Raw genomic sequence first — 20593 nt, forward strand, 5'->3', positions numbered from 1 at the left:
CAAGATCACGCCACTGCACTCTAGCCTGGATGACAGTATGAGACTCCATCTCAAATAAATAAAAATTAAAATTAGATTTGGCTGAGTGTGGTGGCTCACACCTGTAATCCTGGCACTTTGGGAGGCTGAGGCAGGATTGCTTGAGCCCGGGAGGTTGAGGCTGCAATGAACTATGATCATGCCACTTATTCCCACCTGGGTGACAGAGTGAGACTCTGCCTCAGGAAAAGAAGGAAAGAAAGAAAAAATAAAAATAGGGTTTGTCCTATTGCTTGCTCACTTGATCTCATGCTCTCGGCTTTTCTGCACGGTATAATTGGATATTTCCTTCCAAAGAAAATGAAGTCAGCAGGCTGATTTTGAGTTTTGTGGAAATCAAGTTTTCTTTTTCTAACAAAGGAAGGTCTCCAAAGAATTTTCAGTTGTCAAGGGAAAGAAAAAGATTGTTATCTCACGCCCCTCTCTGTTTCCTAATGGCAAAGATAAACAGCCTGAATATCTATTTGAAAAACTTCAGTTTTGTATCTCTTTCAAAAATTATTTTTTATTGACACATACTTATTGTACGTGTTTATGGGGTAAAGTGTGATATTTGGATACATATGTACAATGTGTAATGACCAAATCAGGATAATTAGCATACCGATCACCTCAAACACTTATCATTTCTTTGTATTAGGAACATTCAAGATCAACTCTTTTAGCTATCTGAAAATGAATTGCTGCTAGCATAGTCATCCTATAGTGCTTTAGAACACTAGAGCTATTCCTCCAATCTAGTTCTAATTTTGTATTCACTAACTGACCTCTGGCTGTCTCTTATTCCCTCCTCTCTTCATTAAAGATAGATGTTTGGTAAGTTGGGAAGTGGCATTTAAAAATAAGGTTTCTGTTGGGTGCAGTGACTCACGCTTATAAACCCAGCACTTTGGGAGGCCAAGGAGGGCAGATACCTGAGCTCAGGAGCTTGAGACCAGCCTGGGCAACATGGCGAGACCCTGTCTCTACAAAACAAATTAAAACAAAACAAAAAGTAGCTGGGCGTGGTGGTACACATCTGTAGTCTTAGCTACTCGGGAGGGACTAGAGCACGAGAATTTATTCAGAACACTAGAATTTATTCCTCCAATGTAGCTATACTTTGGTATCTATTAACCAACCTCTGGCTGTCTCTTATTCCTTCCACCCTTCCCTGTCTCTAGAAAGCACTACTTTCTACTTCTCTAAAATAAATTTTTTTAGATTCTACATATGAGTGAGAACATGTAGACTTATCTTTCTGTCCCTGGCTCATTTTACTTAACATGATGTCTTCCAAGCTCATCCATATTGCAGCAAATGATAAAATTTCATTGTTTATGGTTAAATAGTATTCCATTGTGTGTGTGTGTGTGTGTGTGTATATATATATATATATATCTCATATTTTCTTCATTCATCTGTTGATGGACATTTAAGTTGATTCCATATCTTGGGCATCATGAATAGTGTTGCAATAAGCATGGGAATACAGATTTTTTTTTTTGACATACTGATTTCCTTTTCTCTAGAAATATGCCCAGTAGTGGGATTGCCGGATCATATAACAGTTCTATTTTTAGTTTTGTGATAAACCATGCTGTTTTCCACAATGGTTGCACTTACATTCTCAGCAACAGTGTATAAAAGGTCCCCTTTCTCTGCATCTTCCCCAGCATTTATTTTTTGTCTTTTTAACAATGACTATTCTAAGTGGGTAAGGTGGTGTTTCATTGTGGTTTTTAATCCACGTTTCCCTGGTGATTAGTGATGTTGAGCATTTTAAAATATACCTGTTGGCCATTTGTATATCTTCTTTTGAAGGATGTCTATTCAGTTCATTTGCCCATTTTTTGATTGGATTATTTGTGGGGTTTTTTTTTTTTTTGGCTGTTGAGTTTCTTATACATTTTGGATATTAATCCCTTAGTCAAACAATTTGCAAATGTGTCTTGTCTGTTTTGTTTGTTTTGAGTGTCATTTTCTGTTAGACTATTATACTTTTCAGTAAAACCATTGGGATTAAAAGTAATTTCCTTATTCTAGAATAATGACCGGATTTCTGGATGGAGTAAATGACTTCTGCAATTTTGCCACTTATATTTCTCACTGATTTTTTCCCTAGGATTATCCCTGTGCTCTTTTGACACCCTGCTTCTGTCCGCTCATAGAAGCAGTGTGTCAAAGGACAGAGCACATGGCAGTCAGCATGTATTTTTCAGTTGCTTGACAAAGTTGCAATTTCATTTCCACAGCTTTTATCAGAGGAGAAGTTCTCTAGAACTGTGCCACTGGAATTTACTCAGAATTGTTTATAAAGTATTTTAAGTCATATTTAACATCTTTGCCAAAATGTGTTTTTGCCTTTGAAGATTTGAAGTCTGAAAAAATGTGCAGATTTGGATATTATTTCATTAGCCTTTAATTATGAACATTTGAAATGATGATAGCATTAGGTATTATTTCTAATATCTAAAGTTAAACATTGACATTTGACATTAGATATTATTTCTAATATCTAGTTAAACATTGACATTTGACATTAGATATTATTTCTAATATCTAATGTTAAACATTGACATTTTATCATGCTTGCAAATTCTCAAATGAAGTTTAACTTATTTTGTAAAGAAAAAGGCTGAGACTATATGGCTAAGAGGCGCACTTACCACAATCAGGAATAAACTGAGCCCTATTACGTGAAACATTTTTAAATCAATCTCTCTCTCTCTCTCTCTCTCTCTCTCTCTCTTTCTCTCTCTCTCTCACACACACACACACACACACACACACACACACCACATACCACACACACACACTGCTGCACACTTCCCTATACTTCAACACTTCTTGGAAAAATTGATGGGTTACCTTCATTGCTGGGGTTTCCCAGAACTTTCCTGACCTCTGCATTGGTGGGATTTGTGCCCAGAGCTCGAAGGACATCACCAACCTGGCTTAAGGTGATCTTGGAATCACCTGTTCTGTCAAACAGGAGAAATGCCTCCTTGAATTCTGCAAAAAGCAAGAAGCATTAGAGTGCTTTTTTTCTTCCTCTAACCTATTAAATCTAACTCAATCAAAAATTCAGTTCAAACTCTTCTGTTTTACAACTTTTGCCAACTGTGCAAGTTGTTTTCCTGGATTCTCTTTTTGTATCTCCAACTATCATTGGCAAAAACTTAGCATTTCTTTTTGGGATTATTTTAAAGCAGCATTTCCAACTTTAAGTTGCCTGTTGTTGTTAATCAGATATGGAAATTGGGACTCCTAGTCATATTCATATTTTCTTTACCTGCCTGGAAAGCAGGATTGGGTTAAAAAACATTCTAAGGCCCTGAGAAATTTTAATAATCTCTCATATAATTAACAAGATTAACAAAATTTCAAAAAGAACAAATTTTCAATCAGGCTCATGGTATGTGAGGTTAGCTCAGACTTTTCAAATTATATAGAAAAACCTCCTCTTGAGGTACAAATTTCCTAGGTTATCCCTTTAACCAGTTTTCTCCAGGAATACCTTTATTTTTCAGGAAAAATTTAGAAAGGTGAGACAAATCTATACATTCTATAGTTTGTTAACTAATGTGTGACTCTATTAGTCTCCAGGTGTAATCAATTCAGAATGAGAAATATTTGTTTTGGTATGATAATACCATTGTTGCTGTGAGAATCTCTTTATACTTTACTGTTTTTTAAAATAATACATATGACATATGTTGCTATATCTACTTCAGAATTTCGGTATGCCTTGTAATTACAATTTTATGGAGAAAATTGTAGATTCACATGCAGTTGTAAGAAATGATACAGAAAGATCTCCTGTATGCTCTGCCCAGTATCTTCCAGTAGTAACATTTTGCAAAATTATATTATCACAACCAAGATATTCACATTGGCAGGCTCCATCAATTTTAGTCACATTTTCCCAGTTTGCTTGATTCATTTTGTGTGCATGTGTGTATATTAAGTATACACAGCCATTCCCATTCTTTTCTGAATACATATTTTAAAGTGTTCTCTATTCTAATTATAATAATTGCATTGCTTACTTTCTCTAAATTTCATCATTCTCTTTTGATAGAACTGGTTTGACTTTCAAAATTATAGTGACAAAGAGTTTAGAAATGTATATCAAAGACAGAAAGGGTTGCTACTATGAATTTTGGGGCCAGGAAAACCGTTTTAATTAGGACTTATAAACTAGATTACATTTTCTGGGAAACCCAAAAGTACTGACGGTGACTTGGAGTTAATATCAACAATACTCAAAAAATCGTTTTTGAATAAATTGGTAAAAGTGAAAGCATTTTTTAGGCTATCAGTGGTTTCAGATCAAAAGGTGCTGTCTAGATAGATTACTCAGCAAAATATTCCATCTTACTATTCCTCCATATCCTAATCTAACATCGCACTGACATTATATTCACAATTCACTGCAGATCATGTTACCATTATTTGTTAAAAACTTCCCCCTCAGATTCTATGCAGTTTGGCTACAGATCAATTCCCTACGCTAAAAAACTTGCTGCAGGCACTAAGAAGTCATTAGTCAAATATTATTTTTCATCTTTCTAAGGGACATGTGAAACTGAACTATTCTTGTTACTGGCTTCAGACTTTCATGAACAGACTGCTCAGCAGGTTCACTATTACCCTGGTCAGATGCCGAAGTGGAAATAGGATTTTATGGGCTGTAATAGAATCACTCTGACATTAACACTTTTGGTGATTTAAAGGCAGAGACCAGAAAGACACTATTTTTCTTACTCCAGATTTTTAACCCAAACTTTAGTTATTCTCTTGAAGAATTAATACCAGGGCTGGTTATACTATTTTCCAGGGGCTGGTTGCCTGTTTCTTTTTAATAAAATTTGATTCGGATACAGCCATTCCCATTTTATGAATAGTCTATGGCTTTCTTCACATCTCAGTGACAGAGTGGAGTTGCTTTTACAGAGACTATACTGGCAGCAAAGCCTAACTTATTTACTATTTGGCCCTTTTAAGAAAAAGTTTGCTAACTTCTGGTGTATAACGGTATTGTTCTAGAACTTTTTGGTAATAATGGAATTGTTGTCATTCTGGGCTGCCCAAAAAGGTGACTATTAACTGTTGCTCTTGAACACTAAAATGTGACTAGTGCAAGTGAGGAAAATGGATTTAAAATTTTATTTTTAATTAATTAAAGTTTAAATAGCCACATGTGCCTAGTGTCTACCGGACAGCACAAGACTTAGACCTTTAGAATGCTGTAATTTTCCAGTTTTTGCCCCTTTTCCTTCAATCCTGTGATAGATTCCAATAGAGCAGCCATGAACACAATTCTTTAACTGCTAAACAAGGAAACAAACTAAAGAATACTTTCATTTAAGAAACTATAGGTTTTCCACATCATTTAAAATGCTGACATTTGTTTTCCTGCCACAAAGAAAACAGTACGCTATACCCATATTTACTGAACTTCTGTGTCTGAAATCTATTTCACAGACGGAATAAAAGGTTTAATGTTCAACATTAAATCCTCGCGTCCTTGCAAGGGTTTTTAAGTCTTCCCTTGCTTGATCCTACAATAGTTTGGTCACAACAACTGTAAATGAGCTATTTGAGAGGACTGGGATGCAGCGGGTGACAATGTAGCAGCATCACTAGTAAAATGCATTAAAAATCAAACAAATTATAGTAGAATCACCAACTGTTTTCAATGAGAAAATAGTCCTTCATGCTATAATTTCAAATAATCTTGAGTTATGAGTCACTAAATCATCTAATCTGTCTACATGAGGCCATCAACCATGATGCAGATGCATGTGAGTCTGAACTACAGTAAATATCCCTTTTTTCTCAATTTGTGTTCAAATATGAACTATTTCAGACACAGAAACAGACTTTAAGAATAGGAATCCTTTAGGTAGAGAACTGAGTATTTGAATAGATTCTTATTAATCACCTATAATTATAATTATTTATATTTTGCATATCATAATATATGTAATATAGACATACTACTTATGACTGATATTCTAATTTATACAATATTTTGAAGCTAATTTTTTCTCCTCCTTCCATCTATAAGTTTATTTATGTCTCAGTTCATTTAGATATGTGACTCTTTCACTTCGTAAAACATTCCTCACTGTACTTACTAGAAAACATCAAGCTCCTGTGGACTAATGGGATCTGTTGGATCCAAAGACCCAAAGGTAAAAAAGTTGACTTGTTAGGGAAACTATTCAGATTCTCTTGAATCTTAAGAGTTTCGAGTCTCCTAGCTAGTAATTGTTTTTATAAAATAAATTTTTAATCAGCTTAAACTAATGTCAGATTTTGATCCTAGCACTAATTCTTTGAGTCATTGACAAAGTCTTGTGACATCTCTGGACTCTGTCTTGCATGTCTCAGGGAGGGGTTAAACCAGAATACATTTAATGTTCCTTCTATAGTTCTATGATAAATTAATCCTTCTTCTTTGTTTCTGAATTCATTTTTATTCTACAACTCACTATGTTATCCATTGAAATGATATAGTTTTAGTAATTGGGCAGTTTTATAATCAATTTTATTTTTCAAATTGACAATTCAGACTCGTCAAATCTCTCTTTAGGGATTATATTAGCAATTTAGCCATCTAACATCTACTATATATATATATAAAATCTATATATATATGGTATCTATTGTATCAAATTGGTTTTATTTAGGTATCAGTAAATCTAAGGGCCTATTCTGTGGTGCTTATCTTGTTAAACCTTTGATTACTGAGTATCAGCGAGGGTTTCAGGTTGAGCTACTTTATATTTAGAGTGATCGAGAGCAATTTATATTTAGAATGGCAACACCAGTGGGGATAATTAGGAAGAGCTAATCTCATCCCAAGGGAGTTGGTTTTCACACATGCCATCTTTATGAGTGTGCACATTTAACAACCATAGCTTTTAAACTTACCATCCTGCTGTTCCTTAGAGAACTCGATCTGTTAGAAAGAAATTGACCACAAAGAATGTTTTAACCAAACAAAAATGTTCTGATTTTTAGTTGTATCCAGCTCATTCCCTGAGTAATCTTCAAAGTAAGCTCCAAAAGTCAGCCTACTTTTCAGAGTTCAGGCATAGCTTGGACACTAATAGGTTGAGCTGCAATGAAACATGCCTTGAAGATAAGTAATATTGCGGAAACTAGGCAGTGCTGTGCCTACATCTGTAGCAGAGAAACTCAATTCACTTACCAGCAATCTGGTCAGCACTGAAGGACTGCAGTGGCGAGGAAGAGAAAGAAAAAACAAGTACTCTTTCAAATGCATTGACAGAAGAATGAGTGCTGGTTGCTCTGAGATTTTTAGGAAGCTATGTAGGTGTCTTGGCATAAGAAGGTTGCCTTAGGACACTTTTGAATCTAGGAACATAAAAAGCTATTGCAAAAGATAATTAGGGAATATCTTTCTGTATCTTAATGATTTAACAAATGCTACATTTAATACTTCCTAGGAAAATCTATAGTATGTTTAAGATATGTCTAATAAGATACACAGTGTTTGAGTACAGATATACCCATTAAAAAGACTACCTTAAGTCTGTCTTCTATTTAGCCAGTGCTTAAAGAAAAGTATACAAAACCCAATGCATCAAAAGCTGTTTACTTAGTTTTAGCTATCAGCATCACTGGATTGTATTTTAAGGTATAATATTTTGCTGTAGCTACAGGTTTTTTTCTTCTAAATTTAGGTATAATGAATCTTATGTGATACAGCAAGAGTTGGTAAAGCATAAAGCACAGCTCTTGGAAGTAACATGTATTTTTCCAGTTGATAAACAGCTCTAATTATTTTCTTCTATCTTTAATGGATCTCAACAAAACCCAAAAGTAGATACTAAAGACTCATATTGAATATGTTCTCTCCTCAGTTCCATTCTTTGCCTATCTTTCTTCTCAGTAAGATCATATCCTCTATCTATTTTCTCCTATAAATGACAAATCATTGTCTCATAGGACCCACCATGATGGAGTGGCTGGGCTGCAACACAGCAGGAAAGCCGAAGAGTGAGTTGAGGGCTGCTCCGGTCCCTGAGTGGGGTCCTCCCTGGCTGAGGCTTCCTTTTATTTCTGGGCAAGCTTTGACCTCACAGCTAGCATCAGGTTTCAGAGATAAGTTGCCACACCCCTTGGAGAGTTCTTTAGCTTTCTTAGGGCAAAGGGAAAGATGGATCTGTACCCTGAGAGCTATTTTTAGGTGACTAGAACCTGGGAGTGGACAGCCATAGTGAGATGGAAGCCTGTCAGTATTTTTATGGTCTTTATTTCCAAGAAGTTCTCTTGGAGCATCTTCTTTTAAGAAGCTTCCTATTTGTTCGATGGCAGAAGAGCTTAGAAGTTCTTTAAGGTCTTGGGCCAGACCCTTCTCTTGATGAGCGTGGATTTTGAAAACTTCTGGTCAGCAAGTTTTGGTATTAATGCAAGTTTTTGAATGGGACTGGTTTGGGGTTTCAAATGGCAACTGCTATAATAGAAGGAACATCCTCTGAAGTGCTATCCTTTATGGTAAAGTTCAGAGGACTTGAAAAGGCCATGCACATTCTGTGTGTTTCTTAGGGTGCACCCAAGTGACAATCTGGTCGGGTCCTGCAATCTCCAATTAAAGATCGCTCTTTTGCAAGCATAATCTAAACCAGGAATAGTTTTGATCTCTGCTTTTCACCATTCTCCTTTAGTCTCCTGACGTTAGGTCTGGTTATTTTCCTCCCTCCTTGTTATCTTTATAATGGCTGAGTAGTCATATTTTTTTATTTTCAGAAGTTTTTCTGAGCAGAAAAGCTGATAGATCATTTTTACATTCTTTTTCTCTCATCCTATACATTTTTTTTTTAAAACTACGCATAAGTTCTTACTAGAACATGCTGTTTCTGTTTCTGCTTCTGCCTTGGCAAATACTCTATGGCTCAGCCCCTAGACCAAGAAGGCAAAAGAATGCAAGGCAGAGCTTGTGGAATGCAAAATTGTACTTTATTTTATTATTTTTGAGACAGAGTCTTGCTCTGTCACTCTGGCTGGAGTGCAATGGCACAATCACAGCTCACTGCGGCCTTGAACTCCTGGGCTCAAGTGATCTTCCCACCCCAGACTCCTTAGTAGCTGGGACTACAGGCATGTGCCACTGCACCCGATTAATTTTTATTTTGATTTTTTGTAGAGACAGGGTCTCGTTATGTTGCCCAGGCTAGTTTGAACTCCTAGCCTCCAGCCATCATCCTGCCCAAAGTGTGGAGATTACAGGCATGAGTCACCTTGCCTAGCTAAAACTGTATTTTAGAATTTTAAAGGTAATCTAGGGGATTGGCCAGCAATGGGTTTTCATGGTAGCTTACCTGAAAATAGCGGGCAACTCCCTTCTGGAAATGGTACTGGGAAAAGTGGTACTGGGAAAAGTGGTACAGGGAAAGATCCTCCTAGGATGTCCGCTAAAGTTCAGACAAAATATTTATCAGTTTTCTACATGTTTAAAGCAGCTCACAGGCATAATGTATATTGGAGATTAATTGTAACTTGAGTACTGCTTCAGCAACTGTTTTTAAGGGGATGGTCACAAAAAGCATGAAGTCTTCCCTTCTAGAAAGACATATACTTTGTAGTTTCTCCTCAAACCATTTCAGAAGAAATCAGCATTTAATATACACATCTCTTCTGGCTCTAAGTTTATAAGTAGTGAAAAAAATCTCATAGAATCTTGAGTCCCAAAATGAAGATTGAAAATATAATTTTAAAATTATTAGTACCCAGGTAAACATTTTCATAAATAGCTTGACCTTTTGAAAGGTTATTGGGAACTGAAATTTAATAGAAAAATTAAAAATGCTTTGAATCATTAGGGGTAAATGGAAGGGAAAGACAAAGGTGGAAATGTGTAAGCTTTGAATATTACAAGATTTGGAATCTTACAGTTTTTGACATAAATGAAAGCATCAGAGCCTACCATGTTATCTTTGTGTTCTTTTTTAGTTTTCTAATTATATTTATGTAATTACATTATTAAATTTGAATTGTCTTATTTAGAACTAGCATATATCATTAGTTGAGCTAATAACTATAAATAATACAAAATTAACCATCAAAATTGCCCTACTAAACGTAATTATTTTCATATTTAATTTTTTTCAGGTAAAAAAGTGTCCTTGCCTAGATATAAAATATGGTTAAACTGTGTAAAATCTATTGAGTAAACTGGAAAGTAAGTTTAAAATTTGTATTTAGGGCTGGGTGTGGTGGCTCACACCTGTAATCCTAGTACTTTTGGAGGCCGAGGCAAGCGGATCATCTGAGGTTGGGAGTTCAAGACCAGCCTGACTAACATGGAGTAAACCCTGTCTCTACTAAAAATACAAAATTAACCGGGAGTGGTGGCGCATGACTGTAATCTCAGCTACTCGGGAGGCTGAGGAAGGAGAATTGCTTGAACTCCGGAGGCAGAGGTTGCGGTGAGCCGAGATTGTGCCATTGCACTCCAGCCTGGGCAGCAAGAGTGAAACTCTGTCTCAAAATAAATAAAATAAAATAAAATAAAATAAAATAAAATAAAATAAAACGTTTTATTTATGCCAGGTGTGGTGGCTCATGCATGTAATCTCAGCATTTTGGGAGGCCTAGGTGGGCAGATTACTTGAGACCAGTAGTTTGAGACCAGCCTGGCCAACATGGTGAAACCCCGCCTCTACTAACAATAAGAGAATTATCCGAGCCTGGTGGCATACGCCCGTAGTCGCAGCTACACAGGAGGCTGAGGCAGGAGAAACACTTGAATCCGGGAGGAGGAGGTTGCAGTGAGCTGAGATCGTGACATTGTACCCCAGCCTGGGCTACAGAGTGAGACTTCATCTCAAAAAAAAAAAAAAAAAAGTTGTATTTATGTTATGAATAAGCTATTCCTAATGACTTGGATACTATAAAGTTTGTTATTAAAATAGAAGCAGTTAAGTGATATGCAGTTGTTAACTGTTTCACCCTAGTCTTTCTTCATACCTTTGTCACATAGAGAATGCATTTAGATTTTTTTGGGTACTTACTGAGAATCAACATAAATATTTGAGCATTTTATTTGACAACAGTAGGGAAGGCTACAGTATGGTCTAGAGAAAAAAAAAAAAACTGTAGTTTAAAAACTAGAAGACTAGATTCTGTGCTCATAGAATAAACGGGAAATCCAATTTTTTTCTCTGGCACACTTTTTTTTTTTTTTTTTTTGAGACGGAGTTTCACTCTTGTTGCCCAGGCTGGAGTGCTATGGCGCGATCTCGGCTCACTGCAACCTCTGCCTCCCAGGCTCAAGCGATTCTTCTGTCTGGTTTACTTTCATAAATGGCACAACTTATCTTCTCTCTCTTCCTTGGGGTTATAACGATGGGGTAATCAGTCCTTTGAACAAAGGCAAATTAATTGTGTAATATGAATACACAATGTCGGCTGGTTTTCGCTTGAGTTCTCTGTCATCAGTTAGTTTTAAAAATCAGATTTACCTTTCTTCTCTCTGGAATGTTCTCTCATTGCTTCTTTTTAGAAATTAAATATGCGACAAGCCCTGGTAACATTTGTTTCCCTTGAGAGAAACGTTTCCTCTCTGTTTTCCCCAGTATTCAACATCACCCAGGTCTTCATCCCACTGAAAATTTTTTAACCTTCTTGATTGTAAGCTTCTGGGAAGCTTAGGCCATTCCCGAAGTCACTTGTTCTTGATGTAGACCTGGATGTGAGCCTACCCCAACCTGTCTCCAATAGAGCACTTTGCTTGCCTTATTTTTTATTTTATTTTATTTTTACACATACCAGTCATCTTTTATTTGGAGGTTAATTCCCATTAGGACATGAAAGGATTCAGCAAGATCGAGATTGTGTTCCTCACGGAGGGGCTGGGGCCAAGGTCATGGGGTCAGGGGGTGGTGCAGAGTGTGTCCCCTTCAGTGGTATTTGCGGAGCCGCTTGTGCTTGAGATGCTTGTAGGAAAGGCAGTAGTTGAAGAGCACGTAGCATGCCAGCACCATGGTAATCCCCGAGATGCTCCCCTTCCTCACGTTAATGTACTTGTTGTAGTACCGGTAGTAACCTCTTCGAAATGCTCCGAGAATGCCACTAGGGCTGAAGTCTCGCATCAAGATCCAGCTTGGCAGCTCCCCCAGTTTGACCTCCAGAAGTTTCTTGTCCTTCACTGATAGGACTGACGCCATCTTGGAGTCCTGGTGTCCGCTGTATGCTTGCCTTATTCTTAGGATTTATCCCTCCATAACTCTCTGTAGAATACCTTGCCTATATTTGAAGCTCAATAGATTTTCATTAAGTTAAAATCATTAGAATATGTATATCCAAAGCTCCCCCTTCAGATATAAACTTCTCTTCTAGAAGGTTGTGTACCATGAGGGAAAAGACTTCACCTGCTCAAAGTTAGCATGCTCATTTTGAATTATTGATATATGTACCTTTATATTTCTAGCACCTTCCTTTGGATTTTATATAAATGTTTTTGACCTGGACTTCTAATTTTCCAATCCCCAATTTTTTTTAAGGCTCTTTTAAATTCTAGCCTACATATTTATCTTAGACTCTTAGTAAACTAGTTACATTCCACATTTTTATGATTCGTGCTATCATTTGATGTTGGATTTAGGTAATAGTAGTCTACAACATGCTGCTACTAAAAAGAATTTTTATTACAATGTTTACAAATTCATTTTTACTTGGAGAAGCATCTAATAGTAATAATGAGATTAAATTAACTGATTAAACATCATACAATGTATCTATTTGGTTGGTGCAAAAATAATTGCGGTTTTGCCATTACTTTTGTACCAACCTAACAGAAAGAATTGAATTATAGAAAAAAATATTAAAATGCTGTTAATCAAACAGGCTCTGGAATTGATGTAGGGTAAGCCTTAGTAAAAGAAGAAGAGCTGTAATTAAAGATAATTGAGGAGACATGTAATATTGAATACTGGGAGAAAATGCCCTGGGAAGGAACATGGACTACATTCTTCAAAGAACTCGATGGTCCTTGCAACATACAATGGGGACTAATGACTGGAAAGGCTAAAGAAGCTAATATAATCAGGGCCAGTTTTCAATCAAAGAAAACACTGCTGTATGCTCTCTGATTTAACGCCTGGCAGAGAGACCAAAGACCTGGATGTATATAAATCCTTAAACTTACTTTACCTAATTTTCACTCCAATCTCACAGAGTTTCTAGGAACCACGATAAAAGGCCAGGAAAAGCACTATTTTGGAACTCTTGGGAGTTTTGTGCTTCAGAATAACTCACTTAAGTCAAAGGAAATAAATATTTTTGCATTTTTGACTTCAACATAGGACATACTTAGGCTAGTATATATCTAGGCTAGTTACTCTAATATGGTATAAACAGGGGAAATTAAGAGTATTGAGAATATGGCACCAGCCCAGTTTCTCTAATATAAGAGAGATTAGATGGTTAGATTGCATAAATTGATCTGGTCTGAGATAAAATATTTAATTTTGTGCTATGAAGTCCTAGATTAGTCAACTGAATTCAGTCGCATAAGAGCAAAAACTCAATTATTAAAATAAAACAATTCAGACCTACAGGAACTAAGCTAAGTCTAGGTGAATTTTAATAAAAATCTAGAAACACAACCTGTTACACTTTTTCTGTTTTCTCATTAGCTTTCTCATGATTAATAATTGATAAAGAAATTTAAAGTTTCTTGAGAGCTGCCCATACTTTTGTCTCCTTTGTGCATTTGTTTGCATGTAATTTCTTAAAAACCTACATTGTGTTTTTGTTCATTCTTTTATTTTAAAAAATTCTTTGTGTGTTTTAAGACATAAGTATCTGCTTCTTCCTATTTGGAATAAAAGTTCCTTTTGTGACAGCAGGGATAAGAATATTGGCATTGCCATTCTGGAGACTTTGAGAACTTGTGGAAAGAGAACTAGATTGGGAATTTTGTTTTAGCTTTCTTATAAATCTTGTCTTTTGATTAACTTCTCTCATCTAGGCTATAGTTTTGTCAGCATAAAATATTCTACTGCACGATTTCTAGGATTTCTTATGTTTCTTCAAGGTTGTGAGTTTTCCATCCTTTTGTCAGTAGAATCTACTTCAACTCACTCATTTTAATGGAAAAGGAAAGATGCCTAAAAATTCAACAGGTAATATTAGTCTGAAGTAATTTAGATAAACAGGAATTAAGCAAAACATAACTTCATAACACCATATTCAAGCCAGTTGGATTTTTTTTCATAAACAGGAGACATACTCCACTGGGCATTTAATAGGTACTTTATCACAGTGAAAGGAAGAGCATAAAGTTGAGAAGATGTAGTTACATTTTTAGGGATGCTTTTCTTCTCTGGCTTCACTGTTATTAATTTGTGACCAGAATAGCCAGAATTTATCATCCATATAATATACCTTTTAGCTAGTATAATTGAAGCCATTTCTACTTTTATATTGTAATTTTTGCCCTTCACATTCTGATTTAAGGTAAGAAACAAACTGTTGAAGTTGATATAGAAATAAACCACAGAAGATCTTATTTTTATATGAAAAGTATTTCAGTCTGAAGAGCAGCAGAAGAAAGTGTAGTATCAGCAGACTAAATATAATCCTTTCCACCATGAGTCAGATGGTGCTTAATACTAGGTAATTATGGATTGAGTTCTAAAAACAACTTGCCAGGGGTTCATCTGCAGCACTAAAATGCCGAGAGCTAAATTTGGCACGGTCACTTTATGGTCTCCTTATCCCACAAATATTTAGTTTTACTTAAAAGTGTTATTCACTATTAATTGGTGAACAGATCTCTTATTTTCAAAGCTACATTTTCCTTTCAAAGACATTATCCTTCAAAATATAATTCTAGAGAAAATTACAAAATGCCCTTTAATATTTTCCCACTTCTCCCCACCTGTTCTCTTCTGTTACAGCATAGATATTTGAAAGAGGAAATGTGATACTGATACCTAGTAATAGTGTCAAATAATTTCTGATTTGCTCCTGAGGTTATATTCACATTGCAAATGGATTAGTATTGCAATTGGCTAACATTATAGTTGTATTAAAAATTAATTTGAACTATTAAAAGGCCAGAGTAAAAGAAAACAAACTTTTAAGATTATGTAAGGAAAAGTTAGAAACAACCTTTACATATTTTTACCTATGTTTTTCTAATTAGAAATTGACTACATGTGTTCTTTTACTCAGAGTAGTTAGGGTTAAGATTTTATCATATTATACATGTGGCATTGTATTTCTGCATACCATCCCAAAGAATATAGGTTGGGATTTCCAGTTTAAATAATGCTGTTTATTTGTAAATAGAGATCTCATACCCTCCTTAGAATATTAGCCTGATGGCAAAAATTGAAGGTCATATTTGATGTATGTGTATTTAATTGAACAAAAGTACTAAAAAATCTTAATCAGTTTCATTATATCTAATAGCATTTAAAAATATCCATTTTCCATTTCCAATATCCTATAGGAAGATGGAACAAAAGGAGTAGGAATATTTCTAGGTTCCTGATATTGCACCCTCCTTCTGTAAAACAGAACACCCAAGTTGTCAGGTGCTAAGACAGGGAAATGGAGAACAGAATAGTAGTGAACGGTCAAGGTCAAAGTCTTGGTGAACTTGCTCTGATGTGTCTGTCATCCCCTCTTCTGGTTACACAGGACTGTGCAGGGCAATATAAAAACCACTCTACCTCATACCCTTAAGAGTAAAAAGGGCTCCTTTACACATTCTTAGAAACAGTAACTTACTTTTTATAAATGAGGGTGGTAGTTTCGGATATGGTTAACACAGTTGACTCTGGATTTTGCTTGCTAAGTTAAACCCTAGGTCCATCACTTAACTACTTATTTGATCATATGTATAGCCCTTACCCTCTTTTAAGCTCAGTTTCTTTACTTGCAAATTGTGGATACCACAACTTCAGTGTAATATTGTGAGGATTAAATAAGATAACATGGCAAAGAGTAAATTCACAATGAATATTGGTTATTGTTACAAAAAGCTTTATAAACTTCAGAGCCTTTCGTGGAGCATGACTTCATTTGATTTTTCTCAGAAATTCTTCTAAAGGAAACTGGATTTATATTAGTTTTGTTAGAAATAAGAAAAAAGAACTTACAGGTGAACAAAAGTAATCCTATACCTGGGCCAAAACAAATTGGGTGCCACAATGCATATATAACTATCTGCCTCCACTGAATCCCCATCAGTAAGTAGATGCATTTGGGAACATTAGATTTCTACCTTATACATTAAATTGAAAGTTTAAATCTTCCCAAGCAGGTGGTCAATTGTTGAAGCAAGATTTCTTATTTGATAGTTTCTGTCAATGCATTCTGTACGTTTACCATGTTTTATAATACCGCTCACAATATCTAGTCAGGGCTGACCTGATTAAGTGGTGAATGCAATGAGAATTAAAATTCAAACAGCACAGTGAGAGACATAATTCACAATACCATCACCTCACAGCAATACTGCCATACAATGCATGCATCATGCAGAAAATTTACTTACACATTGAAGATCTAGAATCTAGGCACATGGTTATGTTATTACTTTCATTATTTTACTTGGTTGCAGTTTTGAGCAATGTGTATTCTTGTTTTTGACCCTACAACCATACTTATGCTGGGTTTTAATTCCTGTAACTGATTCTGTTAGGCTGTGTTCTTTTGGTCTGGCATTGTTACTGGAAGTATTAGCTCTCTGAAGGCAAAGAGTGCTTAGAACCACCAAGGACAATAACTTTAGTGTTCAAATATCAATAGTACTTTGTTGTTGAAAAGAGTACTCATAGAAAATCCATTAGGATTGGACATCAAGTAAGCATTCCTTCAGAGAGTATCATAAAATTTGTGTCAGAACAATTGAAGAAATGTTGTAAACTAATAACTAACAAACCAGGAAATCAGGTTGGAAAGCACATTTAAGAAGGTGATAAAACTAATTAATTATATTCAAGATTATTCAAGATTTATGGAGGAATCAAATATATGGCTATTAAATATAGTATGTTACAATATGAAACATAGATATTAGCTGGGAATACTATGGAGAAATTAAATTTTACCATGGCTGTGACTATAGTACTACACAAAGGCAGTTATGATTAAACTACAGCATTACTCAAAGTCTAAGGGACAGCTAAGTTTCTAATCTTATATGATTTATGAAAGAAAGTTTATAATCCAATTAAGTTTTGTTCTTTGTTGAATTTTTGGAAAGTTCATGAATGCATATAACAGCTCTCTTAATTTCTTTAAAGTTCATTTTCTCCGCTTGAAAAAATTGTATAGCTTTTATGAGGTAATATATCTAGAAACATTATTAAGTGATTAAAAACATCATAATGTAAAATGTTTTAATGTATGTTTTAATTAGGCCTGTTACCTCCTGTGATAAAACTAAAGTTTATAAAATTCTCAAGTTGTATCAGTTTCTTGGCTGTGCTAGAATACATCTAAATATGCACTGATTTATTTCATATTAATGAACGCAAAGCATTGAAGACATTTACATTTCTTTACAAAAGTGTGTTAGTTTCCGTTTGTTTCTCTTTTTTTTTTTTTTTTTGTCTGTTACAAATGGGCCTTCTGAATGGAAGATAAAGGTTATTTTTTTTTTTCTTGTTTCTTCAAGAGTCATTTAACTTCTTTTTGATTTGTGTCCCTTACTGGAATCCATCACATCTCTTGTTCTGCAATGAAATAATAAAGATGGAGCATGCCCCATTCTCACAGAGACACTCCAGGGGTATTTCCTTCTTTTGCTTAGTTGTACAAACTCATACTGTATCCTCACAATATTATACAGTATTGAGCTTGTACAACTCAATTTAACATATTGACAGAAGAATAAACAATTTTTCAAGATTCTGAAAAGTGTTGTTTCTCTGCTGACTATGAATAAATAATTGGCTTAATTTCTGGATTAGAAAAGAGATGTTTTCTCTTTTCTTGGAGATCTCTCACCTGCCAAACTAAATTTTTATTCATGTACTCATTCTTACACAGTCCTCAGGGAAGAAAATTAATGCCTGTTTTTATTAGACACTTTGTTTGCTTCTTAGGTAAAGAGGTACATCTTCTTTTCTTTCCAGAAGTTTGTAATACCAGATACAAAAAGATGACATTGTTTTATAAATCACAATAAATATAAAAAGGAATAGCTTTGACACTGATTCATATTTCTAATGTTACTAAAGAGTGAAGAGTTAAAGATGAGGGACAATCAGAATTACTATCATGGCTATGATCTCACTGTGTAATGTAGTCAGTATGCATATGTAAAGGATACATTAACTAGGATTGCTGGAGATGAAAAATTTGGTTTCCTCTTAAAGAACTGTATACATGCAGTCCTCAAGGTAGAAAAACATTTATCAGAAGAGCTGACATGCATTTTATGTCCTCCTAAATCGATATCCATTAAGAACAGTTCTTAACCAATATTATATCCTATGACCAATTTTTTTAAATACTTCAAATACCTACAAGCTAAAGATGAAATATTTGTGATAATTTACTTATATTTTAAACAAAATTTCATGTTTAACCGGAATGTTATACAAATTATGAATATATTTAACTTCATTACATAATGTCTAAGGATGATCTAACTAAATATTTTTGGGTCTTAAAATATTCTTCAGTTATATTAAATAACGAAATGTTTGTTTACGGGTCAGCATCATAGTCACAAGTAAACAATAGGAAATTGGCAAAATTGAGATTTATTACGTATACAACTTTTGGTTTAAGTGGAAAGATCACCTCATGGGTACTTTTGCTCATTGGTTTTCCATATAAGGCAGGTTTCCTTAGATAAAAATTTTCAAATTGTGATATGAGCCAATCAGAGCTCAGTGAATGAAGAGAAGGTGCACATTTAATGAGTCACGTCATTGGAAGTTAACAGACGTATCCATTTTCCAAAAGCAGATAATCTTTTGGCAATTGAGAACTTTGATCACAGCAAAGTGTTGACACAATAATTAATCACATTTTTCTTAGTTCAAGATCAGTATGCAAATACTCTAAGACATAAGCTAAAAGCCATGCAATAACAAGTTTTATAATGATTTTTGTTAGTTTCATTTAGAAGAAACTCACAAATTCTGAATTAAATATTGTGAACAAATAAACAAGATGACAGTTATAGTCACTGAAACACTTGAGTGCATAATTTTCTGCACTGAGACCTCATTTAGTGTTATATCAAATTTTATTAGGCAAAGCTGAAGGGAGAATTAACTTGAATTGCAAAAAATAGAGCAGCTGTCAAATATATACAGGACAACTGGGCCATCAGCTGTTTTTAAACTTCTGGAAATAAGTAGGGGCTAAAACTTTCCTTTTGATGTAGTGGTAAGGTAAAGGATCTGGTTTCCAGAGAGATTTTATTTAAAACCCAAACACTGGTTTAAGTATTCTTAAATGCAACACCGTTAAATATATATACTTTTCTCCTAAATAGTAAAAGTGCAATTTAGGGAAAAATGGAAACTTGAGAATAAAAAATAGAGCAAGCACAGGCTTCACATATGATACCATACCCTAATAATCTTTGAAATGATATGCTGGGATTCATTTTTTAAAGCAGAATTCTCTTCTTCAAAATCTACCAGTTCATTAAATAATGGGATTCCTCTCAATGAAAAATACACGCCTTTGCAAGTTCCTAGAGTTCTTTACTATTGAAAGATGTTTCAGTGACCACACAATTCATCCGTTTAGTTACCTTAATGGCAGAGAGGTCAATTTTTTCTTCTTTGGGTTTGGCTGGGGCAGGGGCAGGTGCAGGTGCCGGTGCCGGTGCCGGGGCAGCCGCGGCCGCAGGTTTCTTCACGTCTTTCTTTGGTGCCATTTTTTTTTTAAAGGGTGGGTTAAAAAGAGAAGGAGTTCCTCCAAAAGAACCTGTCAAAATGATTCTTGGAAGAGGAGTGGTGGTTCGGTTGATCCACAGCCCAGTGTCTTGAAGGTGGACCCAGAGTGTTAAACGGTATAAGGGCATGCATATATATTTCACTTAGTGCCTAATAGAATCTTGACACATGCGGCTGGATTGGATAGTTCTCTAGTCAAGGGGGATGGCATTCCGGCTCAGACTATAAATGGAATCTAAAGGGTCAGGGCTTCATCAATTTTTTTTAACTCTCTCTCCTTCCACCCCCCCCACCACCTCCATATATAAAGGAGAAAGAAATATGACAGAGCCAGCTTCAGATCCTTTGATGACAGTGAGGTAGATTGACTGTACTTTTTCTTGGTAGAATTACAGTTCTGCTGAAGTTGTAAATCTTTTTTTCCCTCCTTGCCTAAGAGACTTTACTGAAGGATTCCATTTCAACTTGGAATTTTGTCAGGGAGTATCACCAACTTTCACACAGCTTCTTTGCTCATGCTCCTCCCTCATTGCCATAATTTGCAAGGAAGTGTTGGTCAGCAAAGAGGTGGTGGTGGTTAAAAATAAAAAAGCAGACGTATAAGGAAAGCCCATCATGTCTTAAAGTGGCTTCCCTTCTAGGGAGCACAGACTCTG

General features: G+C 35.3%; 2 protein-coding genes across 5 annotated transcripts in view; both read right to left on the reverse strand.

Moving 5' to 3' along the window:
* Nucleotides 1-20065, reverse strand: part of MYL1 (myosin, light chain 1, alkali; skeletal, fast) — a 25433-nt gene extending 5368 nt beyond the window's left edge. Inside the window, exons 1-3 of one of the 3 annotated variants that reach the window (XM_011966543.1) lie at nucleotides 19793-20065; nucleotides 6964-6991; nucleotides 2890-3033 (exon numbers count right to left, since the gene is read on the reverse strand). In XM_011966543.1, the coding sequence (XP_011821933.1) occupies nucleotides 2890-3033; nucleotides 6964-6991; nucleotides 19793-20065 (445 nt within the window). Of the gene's footprint in view, nucleotides 1-2889; nucleotides 3034-6963; nucleotides 6992-7243; nucleotides 7269-8011; nucleotides 8083-19792 lie in introns of those variants that run through there. The other 2 variants (XM_011966544.1, XM_011966545.1) reach the window with 2 other exon arrangements.
* Nucleotides 11815-12241, reverse strand: LOC105529405 (ATP synthase subunit f, mitochondrial-like). Of its 2 annotated transcripts, XM_011966542.1 has the most exons (2): nucleotides 12104-12224; nucleotides 11958-11986 (listed from the first exon to the last, which is right to left on the reverse strand). In XM_011966542.1, the coding sequence occupies exons 1-2, from the start codon at nucleotides 12222-12224 to the stop codon at nucleotides 11958-11960; spliced, it is 150 nt and encodes a 49-aa protein (XP_011821932.1). The 2 variants fall into 2 exon arrangements, with proteins under 2 accessions (XP_011821931.1, XP_011821932.1); XM_011966541.1 differs by having other exon boundaries at nucleotides 11815-12241.
* Nucleotides 20066-20593: the final 528 nt, after the last annotated feature.

The sequence above is a fragment of the Mandrillus leucophaeus genome, unplaced genomic scaffold, assembly GCF_000951045.1.
Source record: "Mandrillus leucophaeus isolate KB7577 unplaced genomic scaffold, Mleu.le_1.0 Scaffold763, whole genome shotgun sequence".
Lineage (NCBI taxonomy): Eukaryota > Metazoa > Chordata > Mammalia > Primates > Cercopithecidae > Mandrillus > Mandrillus leucophaeus.

Bases quoted from the DNA above. Each gene is read 5' to 3' on its own strand.
- LOC105529405 (XM_011966541.1), bottom strand. From the start codon at position 12,224: ATGGCGTCAGTCCTATCAGTGAAGGACAAGAAACTTCTGGAGGTCAAA.